Below are 18,805 nucleotides of genomic sequence, written 5' to 3'. Positions count from 1 at the left end.
AGCTATTTTTTTATTTATTTATTTTTAGCCAATGCCCGTGATGTCGCCTCCCACCACGATGCCGCCCCAGGCAACCGCCTGTGTCGCCCGTATCAAAAACCGCTACTGCTGAGAGGCAGTCTGAAAGAATATAACACATGGAACCCAGGGACGACAGAGACTTAAAGAAGAATTAACATCAAACTAAACTCATGACCAGAACCAAACTGAAACATTGATTTATAATACTCATCAAAACAGGATAGCTAAAGAATCAGACATAAATCATAATACAGAAAAACACCAAAACATAAGAAACAGAAAATGCTGTGACAAAAACTTCCTTTTAACAACAAGAAATGACCAGCAGAACCAGGCTCAGGAGGGACGGCCATCTGCTGCGAACCAAGGTTTTCTCCTGAAAAACCTTGTATATACCTTGTGGATGTTACTTTGACATGCACCACCTACCTCAGCATAGCTGTAGACCATTACGGCCTTTCATGGAAACAGTATTCCCTGATGGCTGTGGCCTCTTTCAACAGGATAATGCTCCTACCATAGCAAAAATCATTCATGAGTGATTTGAGGAACAAATTGTTGGATTTATTGACCTGATCTTCAATCCAGTCGATCTCAATCCAACCAAGCATCTGTGGGATGTGCTGGACAAACAAGTCCAATTCATAGAGGCCCCATCTTGCAAATTACAAGGTTTAAAGGATGTGTTGCTAACATCTTGATGCCAGATAACCACAGCTCTCCTTCAGGGTTGTTTTGGCAGAAATCAACTTCAATATTAGGCATTCTGTCATAATATTATGCCTGTTATGAATTATGCCACACAGGAACCAATCAAATGCAAGGTAAATAGCTTTCTCTCTGTCTCATTGTGTTCACAATATTGTAATTTGAAAGTAATGTAATGTACTGGCTCCTAAAACACACCTGCCTACAGCCAGGTTTTTGTAGCCATGAAAATTGGCAATACAGTCTGTGACACTCACAGAGAATCTGGCTGTTTAATGACTCTTAGCTGTGGTGCATTTTGAGGATGTTTTAATGTTATTTAAACTGTTACTTTCTTTTGCGCTTTAAAAAGCCATTGCCGAGGCCTTGTGACTGCATAATTCCCAACAGAATTGTGGGAAAAATGGGACATAATAGGAGCGAGAAACCAGGCCAGTTTTCATACTGTCTTTTCTTCTTTGTCTCCCACTCTCCATCCCTCTCTCTGTAATGCGTGAACCTCTCTCTCTATCTCCAAAATAATGAAGACTAAGTCATGTCTGTGTATATTAATTCCTCCCATAATTCCTTGGGCTAAATATAGAGCCAGAGACTTGAGTGACTTAGTGAGATATTCAGTGGGAATTAGACAGTCCGGTGGTGGATTAACACATGAGATAATTAATCTTGAAGCACAAAAAGAACATTTCATTTTTCTGAAAAGAGGAGTAAGCACCTCCTTGATTAGAGATAGAAAGAGAAGAATAGTTTTGGTTTGAGGTTCTCTCAGTGAGTAGAGGGGGATAAGCCAGTGCATGCCTCTTCTCCCGGCTACAACAGCTGTCAAGCTTGACCAGAACACATCCTGGGGGGCTAGACTGCTCTAACTAAAATCAAAGGAGGCTCACGCTTTTTGCAATCCTGCTTTTTCCTCCCTGTCTCTTTTCCTTCTAATGATACATCTCATCACTGAGAAAGTGTCTCTCGGCACCGCAGCAGTGTTACAGGTGAGTGATCATTAGGATATCCTTGCTTCTCCTTTTCCTTATGCCGGAGCGAACCAATTCCTCTTCTCCCGAGTGAATAGTTTTTCTCAGCACCCACATATTCATAATGCAGCTCTTTTTCGCCAGCCTGCTCCCCTCTTACTTTCTCCATCCCTTCTTTGCTTATTCTCAGTCTCTTGGGTGAAACTTTACACGAATGTTTATTCAAAGTACAGACCGCAGTCTCCACATTGTGTGTATGTTTAGTTTAGAGAGTGACTGTGCCTCTGTGTGCATAAGTGTGTGCTTTTTTTAATTAGGTATGTGCTCTTTAAACGAAGCATCAAACATTACACACATCCAGGCTGACACTGTTCAACATGAAAGCCGCTGAGACTCATTAGGACACTGATTACAGCTTGGGGAGGAGAATTCTGAGCAGCTGCTGAGCTTACAGGCAAACACCCACACACACTCATGCATTCTCATTTTATGTGTGTTCATGGGTAACAATATGTTTGTTTTTAAGTAGGACCAGTTTGGTTATTATTTAAACAAATGTTTGTGAGTTGATCACAGTTTGGTGCTATATAGAGATTGATAGTGCTAATAGATATAGTCAATTGGCTATGTGATCGTGTGAGATTGTGCCCTCTCTAGACTCCCTGCTGGCCACTGCCCACAATTTCCTGAGTTCCCCAGTGTTATCTTTCATGTGATGTTTGGATGCACAGGAAGAATGTGCACAAATTTCTATCAGGAGAGTTTCTATAGATAACTTCACAATGAATTACTGCTTTCAATTCTTGTTTCTTCTGTTGGGTATTGGACAGCAGTATGTCTCCCTTCATTAATCGCAGCTATTGCTCCTTTGCTCCTTTGCCCCTGGCTTTCTGCTTCAGTTGCTACCACAGTTGCACTGTGTGGAAATATTGTAAATCAAATTAATTTGATCGTTAATCACACAGTTAAAATGTTTTCCAGTAATCATCTTGCAAACATTTAGATCCAAGAGTTCAAGAATGAATATTAATGCTGTCTGCTTCCACTGCTTTTCAGATTTCTGTTTTCCTTTGCTCTTATTCAAAGTTTTTAATTTATTTTGTTTCTGTGAATCACTTTGTAACTTTTAGGTGAAACATTATAAACATTCTGTCATGAACTTATAGCTGTCCTTTCCAACTACGCTACTTATGTATTTGTGATTATTGACCACACCATTGAAAATGGTTCCAGATGGTCTTTAGGTGTTTTTGTAGATTGGAAATGTGTGGTTGGCCACAGCCATGTTGATTGATCATATATACTCACAGTTACATATATACAAACACAGTACATATGTAACTACAGTATATGACTATGGCAGTGTACTGACCAGGAGATGAGTACACTGTGGTCATAAAGGGATGGAAATAGTCATCAACAGTACTTGGGTAGTACTCAGTTTGTACTAAGGAGCCCAAAACGTCCCTAGAAAAAATACCCCACATTATTAGGCAGGATGGATCCATGATTTCATGTATTTTATGCAAGGGAAGATGTTTCCAATCTTTTATTGTCCAGTTTTAGTCAACCCATGTATTTTGCTTTTAGGTAATGGAAGGGGAAACCCGGTATGGACTTCTATTGCTGTAGCCCATCTGTGTCAAATGTTGCCTTTCTATCATTTTGAAGAAGTCTGGCTATTCTTTTCTGGCCTGGAGATTTGTGAAATTTGTGTCTCCATTATTAACACCATTATTACAGACTAACTTGTCAGCATTTATTTTAGACATATTCAAGCAGAAATGTTGCCATTAACCATTTTTGAACTACGGGTTGATTCTGTTCAACAGTACAGTCATTGCTCTCTGATGGGAAGAAGCAAAAACACTCCTTCCTCCCACGCATGATCATGTTTGTACTGAGAAACTGTAGGTCTGTTCCTCTATGGGTCACTCTATTTGTGGGAAAGAGGGGGTGGGGGTTATCTAAATGAATGGAGTTGTTGCTGTATGAGGCAAGGAGGTGCTGCAACAACTCTGTGCTTAAATAGGATTTTAACCATTCATAAAGGAATAAATGAGGAACTCAATATGCAGAAATCATTTTTGCTATTTTTATATTTGTATTTATGTTTTTATACTGTTGAGCTCATTTATGCAAGCCACAAATAAATCAACATATCTACAATTATACAGGGAGTGCAGAATTATTAGGCAAGTTGTTTTTTTGAGGAATAATTTTATTATTGAACAACAACCATGTTCTCAATGAACCCAAAAAACTCATTAATATCAAAGCTGAATGTTTTTGGAAGTAGTTTTTAGTTTGTTTTTAGTTTTAGCTATTTTAGGGGGATATCTGTGTGTGCAGGTGACTATTACTGTGCATAATTATTAGGCAACTTAACAAAAAACAAATATATACCCATTTCAATTATTTATTTTTACCAGTGAAACCAATATAACATCTCCACATTCACAAATATACATTTCTGACATTCAAAAACAAAACAAAAACAAATCAGCGACCAATATAGCCACCTTTCTTTGCAAGGACACTCAAAAGCCTGCCATCCATGGATTCTGTCAGTGTTTTGATCTGTTCACCATCAACATTGCGTGCAGCAGCAACCACAGCCTCCCAGACACTGTTCAGAGAGGTGTACTGTTTGCCCTCCTTGTAAATCTCACATTTGATGATGGACCACAGGTTCTCAATGGGGTTCAGATCAGGTGAACAAGGTGGCCATGTCATTAGTTTTTCTTCTTTTATACCCTTTCTTGCCAGCCACGCTGTGGAGTACTTGGACGTGTGTGATGGAGCATTGTCCTGCATGGAAATCATGTTTTTCTTGAAGGATGCAGACTTCTTCCTGTACCACTGCTTGAAGAAGGTGTCTTCCAGAAACTGGCATTAGGACTGGGAGTTGAGCTTGACTCCATCCTCAACCCAAAAAGGCCCCACAAGCTCATCTTTGATGATACCAGCCCAAACCAGTACTCCACCTCCACCTTGCTGGCGTCTGAGTCGGACTGGAGCTCTCTGCCCTTTACCAATCCAGCCACGGGCCCATCCATCTGGCCCATCAAGACTCACTCTCATTTCATCAGTCCATAAAACCTTAGAAAAACCAGTCTTGAGATATTTCTTGGCCCAGTCTTGACGTTTCAGCTTGTGTGTCTTGTTCAGTGGTGGTCGTCTTTCAGCCTTTCTTACCTTGGCCATGTCTCTGAGTATTGCACACCTTGTGCTTTTGGGCACTCCAGTGATGTTGCAGCTCTGAAATATGGCCAAACTGGTGGCAAGTGGCATCTTGGCAGCTGCACGCTTGACTTTTCTCAGTTCATGGGCAGTTATTTTGCGCCTTGGTTTTTCCACACGCTTCTTGCGACCCTGTTGACTATTTTGAATGAAATGCTTGATTGTTCGATGATCACGCTTCAGAAGCTTTGCAATTTTGAGACTGCTGCATCCCTCTACAAGATATCTCACTATTTTTGACTTTTCTGAGCCTGTCAAGTCCTTCTTTTGACCCATTTTGCCAAAGGAAAGGACGTTGCCTAATAATTATGCACACCTGATATAGGGTGTTGATGTCATTAGACCACACCCCTTCTCATTACAGAGATGCACATCACCTAATATGCTTAATTGGTAGTAGGCTTTCGAGCCTATACAGCTTGGAGTAAGACAACATGCATGAAGAGGATGATGTGGACAAAATACTCATTTGCCTAATAATTCTGCACTCCCTGTACTAGGATGTGACTTAATACAAGTCCAAGTGTAAGAAACGTTGGAGTAGCAAGTGTGGAAGCAAGTTCCTGAGTGTGTTTGATGTCCTTTGTGATTGATAGGACAGTCTGACTTAAAACAAATAAACAAAAAATATAGACCAGAGATGCTGCTGACAGAAGGCTTTAATAGGGAACACGCCCACCGTTGTTCCAGTACTGAGGTGAAATGTAGGTCATATCTGGAGTCTTGTAAGTCAAGATGGCACCAGAATTTCCTGCATATCTCAATAATAATAATAATGATAATAATAATAATAATCAGTTTCATTTCTTAAACTACGGTTTATGATGTCAGAGGTTCGAAGCAGCGTCGGAAACACAACATGCTGATGGTGTACCAGCGCTCATGTCTATACTCCTGATTGTGGAGGAAAACCTTTGCTGCACAGAGTGGGACCTGTTGTTGCCACACTTAGACAATTTCCATCCGTACATGAATAAAGCAAAAACTCATCCATGAAACCGCAACTAATAAATCAGCAGACGTGATAAAACACTGCTTTCCTGGTGTTTAATTTCAAATCAACTGAAAAGAAAGACCAAGACGAGCGTATCAACTGCACTCGATGGAGCTGGCCTCAGGCAGTTCAGAGTGGGAGGTGTTGACAGTTCCGGGTGCCTAGTTGGAGTACTGGAGTATGGTTACACTGGCAGCAATCTAAATATTTACTCTATCTCTCATTCACTGAAACTGAAGCATGATTTAGGTTCAATGTTATGTATCAAATCACAAACATTTTTAATGTGCAGTGCGTTTGCTGTTTACAAAATCTCCCTAAATAGCCACACACATGGAGATAGGAGGATATTTGAGATGCTGTAAATGTTGGCTTTTTCCCACTGAGTTTTAGTTTCTGGTTTCATGGACTGCATTGGCGGGGCATACAATATGTTCACAAGGTGTGTTCAGACTGTATGCAGTCTGAGAGACAGACCTATCAAGTCTCTAGTATAATGAATTTCAGCTGAGCTTGAGTTACTTTATCTAAGTTTTTCTAAACTGATGGGACCGTAAAGGAAAGCGTTCTTTAAAAAAAGAAAGATTGTAGGTGCTTTCCTAAACAATCCAGTGTCATGGAAATGAAACTGAAGTGTTAGGTTTTTGTTTTTGTTTTTTTTTGTTTTTTTCTCTACACCTTGGTAATATATCATCAATGCTGTGATGCATGGTGTTGTGTAAAATAAATGAATTCATGGGAGATTGTGCTTTAGCACTTACCAAGAAAGCTTTTCTAAGGAAGAGCATTAGAAGTGATTGAGGTGGCTTTGGCAATGAAGCAACTCCCATTCATGTTGAGTCTTGTCTGATGTGTGTGTGTCCTTCTTACTTTAAACTGCAAGTGAAGGTAGTGTTTGTGTGGCTGTGGTCTAACAGCAGGACTTGAAAACCGACTGATTTTAGGCTTTAATGATTCTGCTGTTTCTACTACGTTTTTTGGTGTTTATTGTCTAAGAGATAAATAGAAGCACATTAGAAAACTTAAGGGGCACTATTTACAGTGGAGCTCAAGAAGGAGCAGAAAGAGGTCCCAGGGCCACGTGGTCCACTTTAGATCCAAACTCAGCAGCTCTCTCAGCGGTTGCTCTTGACAACAGCAGAAGGAGGAGCTTGTGCTGGCAGGGCTTTGGTAGAGTAGGAATGCCAAGCTGCCAAGTTCTCCCTGTGGGATGATGCCCCAGGCCCAGTCCTGATACTTGGCTTTGTTCATGCAAGCCCTCTAAGCCTGCTGCGTCACGGTGCATCCATGAGGGCTCACACATGCATACACAAGAGCTCTTTACACGGACACAACCTGACCTGCTGGTTCATGTACAGTTTGAATACTCAGTCATTTGATAGCAAGATAGTGACTTTGTAATGGTTCACAACTGATGCTGTAGGGGAAATAATATTCTTTTCTTGGTTTTCAAACTGCATTTCCCTATGAACTCAAAACAAATATTCTGAACATATTTATGTTCTCTCCTTCAGCACAGATGAAAGGATGTTCTGTGTTTTTTTCTCAAAACATTGCGTTATTTGTGTTAATAATTAATGTTCTGCTTGTGAGTTGCAGATTCAAGATTTTTAAACTATGTCTTTAATGAAGGCCTACCGTACAGTCCACTGTAATGTCTCTTGCTTGGTCTCCAGTACTTGGAATGAAAACGTCCATCACTTAAGCTGTGCTGGCAGACTGAGTCTCTTCTGCACAGCATTCACGATACAAGAGTTCTTCTCTATGATAATAAATCTGAAAATAGAACTGACTGACAAAACTGTGCTGAATATGGATGAGTGAAAACCTGAGTCGGCAATTTAAATCCCACATTAACAACATTTGACGTACTGTAGAGATAATTATTTTCAAATTGAAAAAATATATATATATATCAAAATATTTAGAGCGCTATTGCTCTTTGTGTTGCAATGCAGTGAGACTAAAGATATCATGTGGTTCAAGCAGGTTTTGTCCCTACAGCAAGATAAGTGTGTTATGTTCAACATTTTCAAATTGATCCTCAGTGTAAGGTAAGGAAGAAAATTTACTGAATGATACTTTATTTTTTCTAAGAGAAGAAATGGTCTGTTTGATGAAAACGACTCTTCACCAACTGAGAGAATTTATCTGAGAGCTTTGTCTGAGAACGCAGTGACACAGCCATGGGTCTTTTGGGCATTCTTAACAACAATAAAGCTGTAAAAACATACCCCCTTTCTCATTCCCCACATCTTCAGTTCTCATCTTTCTGACTTATATCTTACTCTCAAGAGACATGAGTAGGGAGGAGTCCAGGCAATAGGAACTATGTGAAGCACCCTCGCCTTGCAGTCTCATTTTAAAATGCCGGTTTAATACGACATGTGGCACGACTGCAATAATAATTCCTTCCCCAACTACTGCTGCTCAAATATAAGTGACATTACTTTTTACAAATTCAGAACATGGTGTAATGTTACAAGATTTACCTTTTTAATATTGCACACACACACAAACTGTGTTGGGCAAAAGATTTTTATCATCATAAGTAACTAATGAGATTGCAAGACTAGGCTGACCAACCTGTGCAATCCCTGGATTGATTACAAGAAGGCCTATGACTCAATGCCCCACACCTGGATCCTGGAATGCCTAGAACTATACAAGATCAACAGGACCCTAAGAGCCTTAATCAGGAACTCAATGGGGATGTGCCATAAAACACTAGAGGCCAACTTCAAGCCCATAGCACAAATCACCATCAAGTGTGGAATCTACCAAGGAGATGCTCTGACCCCACTGCTGTTCTGCATAGGCCTTAACCGCCTCAGTGATGCGATTCACATTCTTATATACGCACCTAATCAACGTCGTTGACAGGTTATGACAGCGTTCTTATGTGCCGGCACCGGTGTTTTAGCTAGCAAAGTGGCGTGGCTGATGTGGAGTGAAGCCACATTAATGACAATGTGTACAACCATTGGAGATGTGAGCAGGACAGTTGATGAAAAAAGTTTCAGTTTCAGTTTCAATTTTATTTCTATAGCACATTTAAAAGACCCAGGTACATCAAAGTGCTTCACAGACAAGGCACATTTGTGGGGTTACAGCAGTAAAGGAGCAGGAAAATACAGTTATCAGCAAAAGAAAATACAGTTTTAAGATGGTGACGTGGAAACAAGCATGGACCGGGGAAAAGTTAAAAACTAAGTTGTTAGGAAGGCAAGCTTAAACAGGTGGGTTTTAAAACGTGATTTAAAGGATTGGATGGATTCCGACGCACGGACATCAATCGGCAAGCTGTTCCAGAGTTTTGGTGCGGTAAAAGCAAAAGCACGATCCCCCTACTCTTCCGTCAAGACATTGGTTGCATTAAGAGCCCCTGGTTAGAAGATCTGAGTGCTCTCGTGGGGATGTATAGGTCAAGGAGGTCGATTAAGTAGCTGGGTGCCTGGTTATTTAAAATTGTAAAAGTGTATAAAAGGATTTTAAAAAACATACGGGGAGCCAATGAAGGTTGGCGAGGGTGGGTGTGATATGGTCATGTCTTCTGGTGCCGCTTAAAAGGCGTGCTGCGGCATTCTGGACTAGTTGCAGGCGTTGGATGAGGGAAAGTTGGAGGCCTAAATAAAGAGAGTGTGGACTTTATACCAGTTTTTAATAGGCCACGTAAAACTGGAGTTATGATAAAAAAAATATATGCAATGCTTGGTTTTTTTCCTATCATTGTTTATATTTACTGTGGGAAGAAACAGTAAAAACGGCGTTTTATAAGGAAAACGTTCAAAAGCACTCTCCGCCTGTGAGCAAAAACAGCCCCCCTCCCAACTCCCCCAGCCTTTCCTATTGGTGGAAAAATGTACCATGTGGACCAATCAAAAAATGATATGGCAACATGGCATTTAGTTGTTTAGGAAAGAGGGAAGTTTTAGGAGTGACGGCGGTGTTTTGAGATGTGAGAGATTTGCGATGTTTAGCGCAAATCTTGTGTAGTTAGTGTGTAGTGTAGTCAATAGTTTTGTTGTGTGTGTCAGAACAATGAGGCGACTGCTGAATGTTACAGGTGTTACAGGAGTGATACATCTCCTGTTGTCAGGTCTGCAGGTATCAGGCTGTTGTTCTTCTTTATCTCATAGTGGACAGAAATTTTTTTTTGGAGTGGCACAAATAATTTGTGTGGCATCAGATGATGCAGAGCAGCTGAATGTTCTGTAAATAGTTTGAAATGTTTATTTAAAAAACCGCCTTGGCTGCATTTTTAGGTAAATAGCTGAAAAAAACGTTGTTGTTTGCAAAACTCACTTACTTTATTGAAGAAGTGACTATATAATTAATTACCCAACATTGGTCATTATATACTGTATTTTGCAGACAAAGAGTTACAGGACTCTCTGCCAGACCACAGACTCATAATACAAGTCAGAACTCTATAAAAGAAAAAAACAAACAAACAAGAAAGTTGTGTTTTCAAAATTGCAGTTCAAGTTATTTTTTACTTCCAATAGTGTTAACATACTACACAGGTCCTGAACAAGATTTGTTTTTAATTTTCATTGTAAGTGTGCTAAAGCAGTTAATTAAAAGTAGTCTAACATAAATGTAAATGCTGTAATTTGCTTATTTTAATAAACCATGTAACTTGGATAGATTCGATGCTGGTGTGCACACGTCTGCTGTTGCTCACAGTGGTTCAAGAGACCGCTCAGGGAGTTTGTGTTTTCGCTCAGACACATGAAAAATTAGAGGGAACATTGGTTACAAGTACCATGGGATCCCACAGGCAAATGGGAACAATGAAGAGGCAGGTAGGAAAGGTGCAACCACCAAGTACCAGGCAAGTCCTGAGGAGTCAGCTGAATGGCAAGAACAAGATCTGGGCTATAAACACTTTGGCCCTGCCCATTATCAGGTACCCTGCTGGGGTAATAGGCTGGCCAAAGGAGGAGATAGAAGCTGCTGACATCAATACAAGAAAGCTCCTGACCATGCATGGAGGGTTTCACCCCAAGTCCAGCTCTCTGAGGCTGCATGCTAAGTGGAAGGAAGGAGGCCGGGGACTGGTGGCCGTCAGCACCACGGTCCAGGATGAGGTAGCGAACATCCATGAATAAATCAGGAAGATGGCCCTAACGGACTCAGTGAATACCTCAGGCAGCAGAAACCCAAGAAAGAGGAGCTAGAAGAGGCACCATCATGGATGGACAGGCCCCTGCATGGTATGTACGACCGGCAGATAGAGGAGGTGGCTGATATCCAGAAATCCTATCAGTGGATGGACAGCTGGACTGAAAGACAGCACAGAGGCACTCATCATGGCAGCACAGGAACAAGCTCTGAGCACAAGATCCATAGAGGCTGGGGTCTATCACACCAGGCAAGACGCCAGGTGCAGGCTGTGTAAAGATGCTCCTGAGACCATCCAGCACATAACAGCAGGGTGCAAGATGCTAGCAGGGCATACATGGAACACCATAACCAAGTGGCCGGCATAGTGTACTGAAACATCTGTGCCAAGTATGGCCTGGAAATCCTGAGGTCAAAATGGGAGAATGACCGAGCTAAGATCCTGTGGGACTTCCAGATACAGACGGACAAAATGGTGGTGGCTAACCAACTGGACATAGTGGTGGTAGACAAACAGACGAGGACGGCTGTAGCGATAGATCTAGCGGTTCCGAATGACAGCAACATCAGGAAGAAAGAACACAAGGAACTTGAGAAATACCAAGGGCTGAGCGAAGAGCTGGAGAAGATGTGGAGGGTGAAGGTAACAGTGGTCCCCGTGGTAATCGGAGCACTAGGTGCGGTGACTCCCAAGCTAGGCGAGTGGCTCCAGCAGATCCCGGGAACAACATCGGAGATCTCTGTCCAGAAGAGCGCAGTCCTAGGAACAGCTAAGATACTGCGCAGGACCCTCAAGCTCCCAGGCCTCTGGTAGAGGACCCGAGCTTGAAGGATTGACTGCCCGGGAAGGGAATTTTTTGTTTTGTTTTGCTAAATTTGCAAGAAATTCTTCCAAGAAATTTGCAAGAATCTCAATTTGTGTGTAGAACTTTGAGATGAAAAATTAATTTAATCCACATTGAAATAGGGCTCAGGTTACATGGACGCTGAACAAGTGAACTACTGTGAATACTTTCTGGATTCACTGTAATCCTTCATACATGCATTATCTGACAAGCCGTCTTCAATTCAAATTACCATTCAATCCAGGGATAAATTCATCAGAGGATAGAGGATATGAGGAGGCACAAATTAGTGAAATGGGGAACACCTTACTATCACTTGTCTTGTTTCCTTTCAACAAACAAAAAATCACAGCCATAAACTCTATATTTCCTTTATTCTTGGCATACACATTAGAAATGTGCAGTGAAGTGAAATCACTTTAGTTCCTCGACTCACAGTGCATTGTGCACATGCAATACTGCCTTTGTAAAAACATAATGGTTGTAAAACATAATGGTCAGAGGGTCAGAGGGCCCGGTGGCGCCAGTGTTCGGCAGCCTCGCCTCTGTCAGTGCGCCCCAGGGTGGCTGTGGCTACAATGTAGCTTGCCATCACCAGTGTGTGTGTGAATGGGTGGATGACTGGTTGTGTAAAGCGCTTTGGGGTCCTTAGGGACTAGTAAAGCGCTATACAAATACAGGCCATAATGGACCTTAACACTAAAACAAGTCCAGATATCGAGGATTTATTTTAAAGTAAAAACCTAAACCCTTGACTCCTGCATTAAGGGTATCCTTTGGGTCTTTTACTTTGTGTGGGGTCTTTTGCTGCTATGGATTAGGTCCATTTGTCAGTTTTTTTCTGTTCTCATGCTAATTCTCTCTACCAGTGGACAGTGCCTCGAGGCATGAGGTCAGTGGCTTTTTTCATGTCGGTGAAAATGATGTCTTAGGGTGTGGTCTTTACAGTTAGCAGATCTCAGTTTTATTCAGAGGTTTTAGAAAGGTCTTTCTACCACTCATCAAAGCAATGTTCTATTGAAAGCAATCATATAAAACTATGCTAAGTGTCTGTCTATAACTACTAATGAGATGTAATGTAGACATGCTGTTTCATACTTTTCCACACTTGTGATTTTCAGATCCCAAGGTGAGGTGACATCCCATCACGTTTAGTGCTGGATCTTTTTTTGTAGAGGAAACTCCTAAGAAGTAAAAAAAATGTCTGGTGCAAAGATCAATTCACTGACCCTCACCCTACTCTTCCTTATGCCCTCGGTAAGTGTTATTTCTTTACTCATGTCTTATAAATGGGTTTATGAAAACGTGTGCAGCAAGGATAACTGTTCATGTCAAAGTGCTTCTGAAACATTCTGTTTGCAGCAGGTGGAGATTCACTTCAGCAGTGTTTGCATATTAGATTGATTTTCACACACTTGTACACTAATTTACTTAGAATAACCATATGGAGTATCTGCATCAATAATTCATTGATCAGCATGTGACAGGAATAATGGATAAAGATGTATCCTCATCATTTATTCATGGATTGTTCAGCATTATTCCAGCCTGTTAACTGTGTGAGGAAAGAATGGCCTCTCCTGTCAAGGGACACAGAAGACAGTAGTTAATATTTACAAATCGTCACTATGTATGTAATCACTCATACCCACATACACACAAAATGAATGGTGTTTGAATTCAAAGGTGCTTGAAGGAAGGGAAATAAATGGAGAGCTTACAGTCTTTAGTCGTGCTAGTAGTCCGTGCTGCAGGGAGAATGGACTGCTATACCTGTTATGTGTCTGTGAGCGAAGGAGGGAGAAAAAGGAGAGTGGAAAAGTACAAGCTGTCACGGGGCAGAAACGGGAGCTGGAAGCATGTAAATATAATAATAACCACTGCAGCCAAAAACAGTGCCTGACGAGCCCAGCTGTAAGAAAGCTTTTAAGACTCAACTGTACACTGTGTTCGTGTTTTCCTCTGAAACAATAAGTTCCGTTGGAGCCTTTCAACGCCTCTCTCTGTCTCTCACTAGCAAAGTTGACCCAGACAACAAAGTAAAGCTAGTTTTTGGCTACGAGCCCGACACAGAACCTGACGTATTAGCCAGAGGTCCCTTTACGGTTTTACACCTTTACGGTTCGGAGCTGCGGACCTGTTTTATATAGGAGCGGAATAGTTTTCTATACGAGATCACTGAAAAAAGTGCAGCCTCACCTAATGTCCACCCTGTTACTCATTTTATATTAAGATTTAAAAATCTAGTTGGCATTGCTATGACGAATAACCTTCAGTAAAAGCAATAAATCACACAGCAATAGTACATTCATGTAGTTGTAAAAAGCATGGTAATATATTAAGTAATCCAAAGTATTCAGAATACGTTACTCTCATTGACAACACGTTACAAAATACATTTTGGGGCATGTATTCTGTAATCTGTACTGGAATACATTTTAAAAGTAACCTTCCCAGCACTGGGTATATGTGAGCACTTGGCAACAGTGGGAAGGAAAAACACACTTTTAACAGGACCGGGGTCATGGAGGGCCAGTCATTTGCCAGAACTAGTTGGTGGTGAGGGGAGGATGATGGGACAAAACACAGACTCAACAGGCCTTGTATCCTGTATCATGATAAAGCTACTACCTTGTGTGGATATCCAAAATAATTTACAATTGTTACAAAATTACCAAGTATGTGTTTAAAGTTATTTGAAGTTCTTTCAAACTAAACTTTGCAACTTTGTAAACATAAACCAGTGTTATGTTATTGGTACTGTTAGAATTATATAATAATGTACTGGCCAATGTTGTTTTGCTAACATATATATGCTTTTAAATAATATATATTTCAATTTGTCTGTTAAAACTATCATAACTGTAATAACTCTCTTGCCAGATATACCAACTTTATTTATGGTCCCCTTTCCTTTAATTCTAAATCATACATTTGCAATCTTCAGTAACCGTTGTCTTATGACTTGATTGTTTTGCTAGTGTGTATGTTTTGTAATGATAGCTACTGCTAAGCTCAGTTTAATATCAGTCTGTTTCAAATATTTTATTAAGAAACATGTACAATGCAAGTGAAAACTTTTAGATTGAATATAGTGCTTCAGTTGTACAAGTCAGTCAGTGAACGATGCTGCATATACCCACACAAACCAGTGCTAACCAAAAACGAGGAAATTTATTTAGCATCTTGTTCTGTATAACAGAAGACAGAGCAATGGTTGCCAAGTCTGTTCAAAACCCTTCATCTGGCACTAAGGACATATGGAATACAAATACAGGATTTAAAGGTTGACATGTCCTTTTTCCGCCAGAGAAGAATACAGACAGCGCCTAGCATTAACACAATACAAATCCATTCCCAACTCACAATTCATTCACAATCCTTCCTGAGACAATTCATGTTTAATTGTCTCTGTTCTTAATGCATCATTAATAAATTATTATCATTATTAACATCATTAATAATATTACATGCCTTTTTAAAATGCAGTCTCTCAAACACAGGTTTAAATTATAAGCTAGCTCTTGTTTCAGAATTATTAAGATGAGTCTTTAGAAAGTGTCTGACCTTCAAAGAAATCTCTCCTTGTCAACGTGTTTTTCTGCTGGAGCTGGTAAAAGAATGGAGACACTCCCTGGATGACAACCCCAATTCCCAAAAAGTTGCAATTCCGTGTAAAGTGAAAATAAAAACTGAATAAAATGAATTTGCAAAACTTATAAACCCATATTTTATTCACAATAGCACACAGAAAACGTATGAAAAATGTCTAAACTGAGAAAATGTGAGGGAGGTATTTAGGTGTGTTTAATAAATAAATAATATTTAATAATTATTTAATAAAGAATAAAAATCTCTTTGGTTAATTTAAAATAATTAAAATAAGTAATCTGTAAAATAGGGATTTAAAACAAATCCCTATTTATCCCTCCCCCCCAATTATTTAGTTTTTTGATGGGAAAAACCTGTAAACTAGTTCAACTTCATTCTGAGCTGTTGTAAGATTCACATAACAATCTACTGAAATAAGAATAAAAACCCACGATCAAGTTTAGTCAGACAAGCAACATACTAATATTTGATGCTGATCTGATGCAGTGTGACCAAGGGCAGACAGATATGATATAACCACAGGAGGTTACAGAGCAGAGACATAAACAGAGGAAGCCGAATACACTGTATTTCTTTGCCTCTCAAGCCACTTATCATTTTAATACCTCTGCTTCCTATGACTTAGTCTCATATGCACTTAGAGAGCAGTCCCAAAGTCTAAAATCTAAAATCTAAAAGCAGAATGTGGAACTCGGCAGGGTGGATGTTTTTCTACACCTCAGAGTTTAATAAAATTCACAGCCCACATTTCAATCACGTCCCTACTGCAAGCCAATGCAGTCAGTTTCAGAATCAGAATCAGAATCAGAATACTTTATTGATCCCTGGGGGAAATTATTTTTTGTTACAGTGCTCCATTTTAAACCAACATTAAGACAAGACAGACAATACGCTAACTAAGAATAGTACAATATATACATATATATACATACATACATACATAAGTCACTTATAGATAAATATTTGGAAAAGAAACATGTGTAGCTGTAGCAGCAAACAGTGTGTTAAGTGGATGCGTTGTACAGGGAGATGGCCACAGGCAGGAATGATTTCCTGTGTCGTTCAGTGGTGCTTTTCGGTAATCTCAGTCTCTCACTGAACGAGCTCCTGTGACTGACCAACATGTCATGGAGTGGGTGGGAGGTGTTATCCAACATTGTCTTTATCTTGGACAGCATCCGCCTCTCCGACACCACCTTGAGGGAGTCCAGCTCCATCCCCACAACATTGCTGGCCTTACGGATCAGTTTATTAAGTCTGTTGGCATCTGCGACCCTCAGCCTGCTCCCCCAGCATGCAACAGCATAGAGGATCGCACTGGCCACCACAGACTCATAGAAAATCCTCAGCATTTTCTGGCAGATGTTGAAGGACCTCAGTCACCTCAAAAAATAGAGACGACTCTGGCCCTTCCTGTAAAGTGCTGTGGTGTTTTTAGCCCAGTCCAGTTTATTGTCAATGTGTACTCCAAGGTATTTATAGTCCTCCACAATGTCAACACTGACCCCCTGGATTGAAACAGGGGTCAAGTGTTTCCTGGTCTTCCTGAAGTCCACGATCAGTTCCTTGGTCTTTGCCGAGGAACTGATCGTGGACTTTAATGTCTACATGAATGAAAATAAAAACATATTTTAGTTAGATGCTAAATCTAAAACACAGAGAATCAACAATTGTTATCCAATTGTGTGATTTATCAATACACAAAGGTTTGCTATATTTAGCAACAGCTGAAATGTATCTGTAGCCAAAATGCCCAATACAAGTGTTTCCATTTGTTTTACTAGAATAGATCTCTTCTTTTGATTAATGGATGTAATTTTCAGCAACTTTAATCTGAGTTAAACAGACACTAATTGAAACACATGAGTGGATGTTCTTGACATTTTAACCAAGTGGTTTCAATTTACTTTACTTGAAATGTACTTTAGTTTGCAAATCTATCTATATAGTAAATGATTTTTGACCGAATCTATAAATCACAAAGCCTGATTATCCAAATTACTGGGATAATTATATTTATTGGCTCATTAGTCCATTGTACATCATCTCATAATTACAAGATAAGGTCTGAAAATTTTGTGGGTGTACATGCAGTGCACTATTAGTACTTACATCATCAAAAATGAAGCATATGCTTAAGTTCAATGAGGAAGATCTTTAATCACTCATCTGCCTTCTGTCCCTGCTTTTCTGTGTACATGTCTACTGCTTTCCCACACTGTCAGTCTCAACACTGACGTCATTACTCTAGTCCAGTCATCTTCTTGCAAGCCTTCTTCGAGCCTGTCAGCCTCCACTTTACATGGTTTAAATTTGTGCTCTCCGTCGTTCTCCCTTTCAGGCTGTCATTCGTGCAACCCACCTCCTTCCCATCTCCACCTCACAGACACCTCAGTCAGAGCTCCATCCAAACCTCAGTCTTCATCTTCACCACCAATCTCTAGACTCCACAGAGTACTGTCCTAAATCCTATCACTGCTGGGATTCCATACTGCCATGATGGGTCATCGGAGTCTAATTGCCAAATAAATTCATTTCTATCTATCTCTATCTCAATAAATCATGTTGGGTTCTTCCAAGTGATCTCTCCTTATTTAACTTGGTTTCATTAATATTCACATACTGCAAATCACCAACACTCTTCTTTCAAGTCATCATTTACCATTTGAAAGCTTAAACAGTGTTTACTTGCCTCTGTCCTGTTTCTGAATACCTGCAAACCAGTGACTCATGAACATTCAAATGCAAGTTAGCTCTAATTATTACATCCATGTACACCTGTGTATATATCTGAGAAATCCCCATCTTCATTTTCAGTCAAGGTCAAAGAATTGTATTTTTAATAGGCTTACAGTTTGTTTTCAGAATCGTCCTACTGACAAGTGACAGTTTGTTCCTTCTGATTAAAGAACACCAGCTTCAGCTTTGCTCTATAGACATGATGGCCTGAAAAGGATGCAATCAAACAATGGACAAGCTGTATAAAGGAAAGGTTTAAGATACATGAAACTGAAAATTATTTCAAACCAATTATGCTACCTGGTAAATTAAGCTACAACATTTTTTAAAATAATATTTATGTTAAATCATTACATCAAATAATAAATATTTATTAACAAACTGCACTCAGTGTATGCCAGATGTTTGAAGCTTATCCATGTTATTCAGCAGATTAATATTCCTCTTGAAGCTAACACGTGGAGTCTCCTGGACTGACGCCAGCACAGAGACATGTTCATACCTTGATCCTCACCATAGGGGCTGTAAATGATGTGCCCCTGGTCATA

At 40.1% G+C, this 18,805-nt stretch overlaps 1 protein-coding gene across 3 annotated transcripts in view; it reads left to right on the top strand.

The window, feature by feature from the left end:
- adcyap1r1b (adenylate cyclase activating polypeptide 1b (pituitary) receptor type I) overlaps positions 1 to 18,805 on the top strand; it is a 38,114-nt gene that overhangs the window by 6,378 nt on the left and 12,931 nt on the right. For all 3 annotated transcript variants that reach the window (XM_082509893.1, XM_082509894.1, XM_082509895.1), the window contains one exon: positions 13,028 to 13,163. In XM_082509893.1, coding sequence (XP_082366019.1) covers positions 13,107 to 13,163 — 57 coding nt within the window. In that variant the 5' untranslated portion in view covers positions 13,028 to 13,106. The remainder of the gene's footprint in view (positions 1 to 13,027; positions 13,164 to 18,805) is intronic.

The sequence above is a fragment of the Aulonocara stuartgranti genome (assembly GCF_965226115.1).
Source record: "Aulonocara stuartgranti genome assembly, chromosome: 17".
NCBI classification, from domain to species: Eukaryota; Metazoa; Chordata; class Actinopteri; order Cichliformes; family Cichlidae; genus Aulonocara; species Aulonocara stuartgranti.
Note: the sequence above shows the minus strand (reverse complement) of the source record. Positions and strands in the feature narration are given on the sequence as shown.